Source organism: Arachis ipaensis, chromosome B05 (genome assembly GCF_000816755.2).
Source record: "Arachis ipaensis cultivar K30076 chromosome B05, Araip1.1, whole genome shotgun sequence".
Lineage (NCBI taxonomy): Eukaryota > Viridiplantae > Streptophyta > Magnoliopsida > Fabales > Fabaceae > Arachis > Arachis ipaensis.
Genome location: NC_029789.2, coordinates 116,473,623 through 116,479,675, shown reverse-complemented (window position 1 = coordinate 116,479,675; position 6,053 = coordinate 116,473,623). Strand labels below are relative to the sequence as shown.

The 6,053-nt window shown below is 37.3% G+C and overlaps 1 protein-coding gene across 1 annotated transcript in view; it reads right to left on the bottom strand.

Moving 5' to 3' along the window:
* The window catches only part of LOC107643874 (guanine nucleotide exchange factor SPIKE 1), a 27,304-nt gene continuing 21,658 nt past the window's right edge, over positions 408 to 6,053 (bottom strand). Inside the window, exons 23-30 of the mRNA XM_016347618.2 lie at positions 5,349 to 5,531; positions 5,110 to 5,253; positions 4,783 to 4,956; positions 4,267 to 4,614; positions 3,841 to 4,173; positions 2,861 to 3,046; positions 1,127 to 2,101; positions 408 to 943 (exon numbers count right to left, since the gene is read on the bottom strand). Of these exons, the coding sequence (XP_016203104.1) occupies positions 689 to 943; positions 1,127 to 2,101; positions 2,861 to 3,046; positions 3,841 to 4,173; positions 4,267 to 4,614; positions 4,783 to 4,956; positions 5,110 to 5,253; positions 5,349 to 5,531 (2,598 nt within the window). The 3' untranslated portion in view covers positions 408 to 688. The remainder of the gene's footprint in view (positions 944 to 1,126; positions 2,102 to 2,860; positions 3,047 to 3,840; positions 4,174 to 4,266; positions 4,615 to 4,782; positions 4,957 to 5,109; positions 5,254 to 5,348; positions 5,532 to 6,053) is intronic.

Here is a 6,053-nt window from a genome sequence, read left to right as displayed (position 1 = left end):
CCAACAAAAGGAGGACCCTAACCACAAATGCCATGAGGCACATTAGTCTCCTTTTCAAACTGTTCCGTCAAAAAAACAGCTTTGATTGAGGTGGAGCTGCTGGTTGTTTGAGACTGAACAAGATGGTGGCTATGTTGGAAGTAGTGATAATGGTTTGCAGTTAAGAACTGAAAAAGGCCTAAACTAAAACACCTTTGGGACACTGTGGACTAAGGTGTCCTAAACCATTTCGCTTTGTTATCTTTTGGCAAAACTGGTTTGCGGGACAAAAGTGTATAACCGCAATCATAATTTGGGATCACTCGTCTTTTATTTTCATTTTCGGTTTTATTTTATTTATTCTTCGTTGGAGGTTTGGATAGGGTGATTTGATACCAAGTGATTTACCGAAATGAAGATAAACAGCATAATACAAAGCCGTGTGGCCATCAACTTGAAACGATCAGCATATAATACAAGAATATTACACTGTTCCCCGAAGCACAAACAACAAAAAGGGGAGCGTGAAAACTAGATACAAGATGATACATAACCATGTTAGTGTTTTCCTTGAATCGCCTGGTTAGCACGATTCTAAATATACGAACCGCCAACGCAATTACACATCATTAATGCTGAAAAAAATAAGCAAGGGCATGCATATGAACACAAGGTGGAAGCAATATTATATCTAACTTAACTGCCAGCGCTAGAGTTCGGAAAGAATGGCTGGAATATAATGTGATAACTCCGCGGTCAGAGACTGGAATCCATTTACAAGTTGTGTGTGGAAATCCTGATCTTCCTCGCCAATCAATCTGAAATGCACTCGGATGGCGCGCTTACAAACAGCCATGAACTCAAGAAGTGCAGCTATAAGCTGCTGCAGTTCCTGTGATCGCAACCTCGTTGCAGGTTCCCCAGACAAAAAGGCAGTACAGACACTCAAGACTCCGCTATTGACCTGCACAAGTAGTTATGTTGTCAGAAACAAGAAATATATGCAACAATTATATTTGGGATTCGACCCAATTAGTAACCACCAAGGCTTCAAATTAAATAGGGTTATCAGATTGCACTCAGAAAATGATCTGGTAATAAACACCACATTTTTTTTGGGGTCATTAGCACGACTTATTCTACATACTTGTACTGCGACGCTGCCTTGCAGGATTCTCTGTAGAGACTGTAGTCTGGGAAGTTGATCACCCTCCGAACTACGAGGCTCTTCAAGTTCATTTCTTAATGCAGCTGTTCGTGTTTCAATCATTCCAATTGCATTCTCTACAGGAGAGAATTCAAGTGACTCGGATTTAGTTACCAAAAGCCTATTTACTAAAGCTGGAAATGAACCCTCAGTCTGAAGTACAGTGCGTCTCTTCCACTGGTCTTCCAACCCACCTTGAGTCTTGCCATTTTTTGTGAAGGGGGTATCAAACAAAAACCGGTCAAAGACTCGAGCTCGCACACTCCCAGTAGAAAGGGAGAAAATTCTCTCTCTTCTGCTTCCTAAATCCTCATCTTCCATGACCGGATCAACCGCAGTAATCTGAAGGTAGCAGACACCAGGTTGTAACTCCTCTGACTTTACTTGTCTAGAGTCCGGTATAATATGTAAAGTGTGATTACCATCCATCCTAGACTCATATATGTGACTAAGTTTTTCCATGATGTCACCTAGACGTATATCACGAGGCTCGCGATATACATACTCTTTTTTGTCGAGTTTCCCAAATCTGTCACCGTAAAACCCAACCCTGTAGTATGTTGCATCAGTAAATGGAATTGGACTAGATTCCTGTCCAACTATTGACTCATAGATATTGGTAAGCAGTGTGTGACATTTAGCCAGCTGTCCGTATGCCCTCCTGCTTTTATAAACTGGGATCACAAGTTCCAGAATGCTTGCACAGAAATGGAAAAGTTCAGCTTGTAAGAAGAGCTTATTAGCAAGCTGAAGATACTTTACAGCAGAGTCAACTGTCAGTTTAGAAGCACCATATCCCTCTACCTCTGCTGCAGAGGCTTCTGAGGAGATTTCACTGCTGACCATAGGGCAAATCTTTCGCAAAGCAGCAACATGGTCTTTGCTCCAAACACCATCATTTCTGGCAACAAGGGCCTGCGTCAAAATAACAAGAGAATGATCCCACACAAAAAAAAAGGTAACTCTGCAACTCAGATTAAGCTTTCAGCTACTCTATCCCCATGCTCCCTCCCAGATGAAAAAGAACGAGGCCTATCATTTGCATTCTCAAAAATGTTCAGATTATCCATAGGGGCCATGTTAAAAATAAATAAATAAACAATTATAGACTCAATTTCATGTTTCTAAACCATATAAGCATATACAAAAGTAGGTAAAATAATAACGCTAACAAATCAGTTTCTGCTAAAGTAAAATTCACCAGCTCAAAATGGGCAATGGTGCTTACTTGGTTTCAATTTGCATTTTCATTTCCTGATTTTAGAAATTGCAAAGAAAATAAAAAGCAAAACAATAAAATCTTGTTACCCATTTTAACTATTTCTTTTTTTTTTATTTAAGTTGTTCAGTGTTTTTACCATTTCCTTCACAAACTAGGGAAATGAAATGGGCTCAAATGGAAACTAGAAACAAACTTGTAACTTTGCATTTCTTAGCAACACCATTATAAATCATGAAGAGACTGCCTACACTGTTGACTAAGGAAATTATTAAATAAACTCTGGTTAAATTCACTGGATATCAAAGCCCAGCGAAGAATGAAGAATATATATTCATTTCGTAGGGCAAAACAAAGCACTTTCTCTGAACCTTCAACATGCTCATCACCATCATTGTACATCACATAAAAATATTAGATTGCACTTTGCGTATGTAAACAACACATATCTCTACCTGCATAACAACACCAGCGACAGCTACTGCACACTGAGCAGCTTCAGCCCATGACTGCATTTCCTGGTGCGCATCACAGAGATGAAGCAACCACATAATGTGAAGATCAGGGACTGGAGCAAACGCCATTGCCAGTTTATAGAAGCTTTCTGCAGCAGCATACCTATCCATACTCATCACAGGGGCCTGAAAGAAAGAGATTACATTAAGTAAATTCACTGAAAACCATCAAAAATGATGTGATGATAAGGAACCAAAAGGGCAGGTTCACTCCAATTCCATCATTATACGGAGACAAGTAAACCAGTATGATTCACTTTCACTACAAAAGCTAATTCTCTCTCCTTATCCAATGAAAGCCATGCTAATTCCATCACAGGGGCTTGTTTGTTTGGTCATTTCATTTTCAAACTGCATTTCAATTAATCACATACCTAGGATAAAGCCATGCTATCAAAACCTAATTATAACCTTATCCACATTTCACCTAATCCATTTCACGTTTAAAAAAAATATGACTATTGTGTCAAGAGCATGAAAAGCATATGATGAAGGTGCAAGTGAAGTGTACAACATAAAATGGAGCAAATAAGTTGCCAAAAGCCAAAGTCGTATATACAACCAAACCATCAAATTCCATCAACTAATGTTATTTATTAAAGTGTTTATTTTTTATGTACTTATTGTCTTAATAAACCAATATGCTAACACCAACCATAGATTAAACTTGAAAAATTTAAGGATTAAGATTTACTTTTATATCCATTTCTAATCAAAGTTTTCACATTATTAACATCTCCATGTGAGGGATGACTTGACTTTTAATGAAGGAAAAAAGATCTATTATGGATAATCCTATGAATGAAAGGAAACAAGATATTGTCTCTAAACCATAAATATATTGCAGAGGTGACTTAGTATTGAAAATAGTGAACCTAGCCCAACATCAACAAATTCCAATAGGAATAGTTAACACTTACCAATAGTGCATGCTCCAAACTAGCATCAAGGGCCAAAAGAAGACTGTTGGACAGATATGTCACCTCTGACCAGGACCACCTATTCTCTGTCATTTTATCTGGTATGGTTAGAAGAGTAGTCTCAGGTAATCCACACTCATATAATAGGGAAGCACTTTTAGTCTCATCCTTCACTTCATCCAATGACTTTCTAAGTCGCCGTGCTTCACCACTTTCTTCTAGGCTTCCATCAGATCTCATCTGAGTAACTTGCACATCAGACATTAGCTCTGATAATGTGATAATCAACATGACTCTCAACCTTGCTGTCTGCATAAAGAAATAAAAAGAACTCTGCAAAAATAGTAGAAACCAAAAGCAAGTGTTTGATCAGTATAAAATAACGGGTGCAATAACCTATTAAAATTTAAAGAGATGAAAACATACCCTCACAAGTATTTGAAGCCCAACGACTGCCCTTTTCCTGATGTTCTCATTTCGGAAGACTGCAAGCCGAAGAAGATGGAAAGTGACTTGCTTTAGAAAACGATCATTTTCCCTCGCCATCAGAGTTGCCCCGTGTAAATCAAAAACACAATTAAATATAGGAAAAAATGCTTTCCAAAATGTCAGTGGCTGATTTCTAGATAAAAAGCTCATGAATACAGCAGTGATGCAATCCAGTTTTCCATAATCAGTAGCAATGCTGTGAGAGGCTGCCATCATGGAGAATTTTTCAGTCATTTCCAAAACCTGAAGGCTGACGGAAGCACTCAAATTTTCCTCCCAAAGTTCCTGCCATATATAGAGAACCAAAGAATAATATAAGTTTCCTCATTCTTTTTGCTTCCCAATTATGCGTTAGCTTTTTTAGGCTCCTATATAAGAGAAAGTTTCTTTTCCATTGGGAATTTACAAAAAACAATTCATGAATATCATATTTTATCTTGAACAAAAAGATACCAATTTCTGTCTCAAAAGTGGATGTAAAGATTCTCTGAGTGCTTGAGCAGAAGCTCCAATCCTAGAAGACTGTGCTTGAGCTAGTGCTTCTCTTAAAGAATACGGCTGGCTGGGGGAACTTAACTGGGAATTCACTCTCTGCCATAAATAGCCATTATCGGGTGTTCCCTGAGGCTGCCAGAAAAATTCAACGCATTAGATGCACGAAATGGAATGACCTACATGTACTCAAGCTAAAGATAAGGCAACAAATCAAGCAGTAACTTACAACAAACAATAATATACACCAAGTATCAGAGAATAGTAGCTAAGCAGCATTGTACTCACCCTTACTTCCTGTCTAGAGGCCTCAGACAAATAGCTGTTAATTGCAGGAGAGAGTCTATCAGAGTATTTTGGGGAAGCAGGTGCCTCCCCTACAGGGTTGCGAGAACTGGAGCCAAGTAGCATTCCATCAGCAGGTTTTTTGTGCTGTAAAAGTAGAAAGAGTTAAGAAAGCAATCATGACAATTAAAAAGAACAAGACTATAACCAAAACAAAGAGAAATTAGCTTCACAAAAGTAACCTCAAATAGCAATAAGCATTCCTCCATGAGCTTGAAAAACAATCTTGTCCGGGCAATGCTTTGCTGCCATGCCTTCACAAGTGATCCATCATCAAGGTTTCTAACTATTTGTAAAATCACAATTGCCACTTCACGCTTCTCAACAGAATTCAGGTTGTAGAAAACAGGCATTTCATCTAAAATCTGAAAAGTCCAAGAACACATTGGAAAAATTGATTGTCAAGGAACAAAAATGAAAGAAAAATGATAAAAACTTATTTTATATACAAAGAAGTGAGCAGATATGCTTTTTGCCCCCTTTCTGACAGAAGACATTATTGATGTGAAAGAAAAGATAACATCATAATAAGAAAGCTTAAGAAAGTAATGCTGATCTTAAGGGATTGCTTTATTAACAAGGAATGCAAATCTCCTTGCATATCTATTATAACATTAAAAGAGAGCCCAAAGTAGTGTTCCGGTAAATGAATGACACATAAGGTTTTAAGTTTCATATAAAATTTCCTTTTCATCTATTGCAATAACATAGATAAAAACATCTATCTTAGAACTACATTTATACTACCATAGAAAATAGCATCTATATAATCAATCTAACATTAATCTCATAATTTCACGTACTAAATTATCTAATTCTACAAAGAAAAAATATAGTATAAAAAATGTTAATTCATATCAATGGTCTAAATTCTAATATAGTAATAC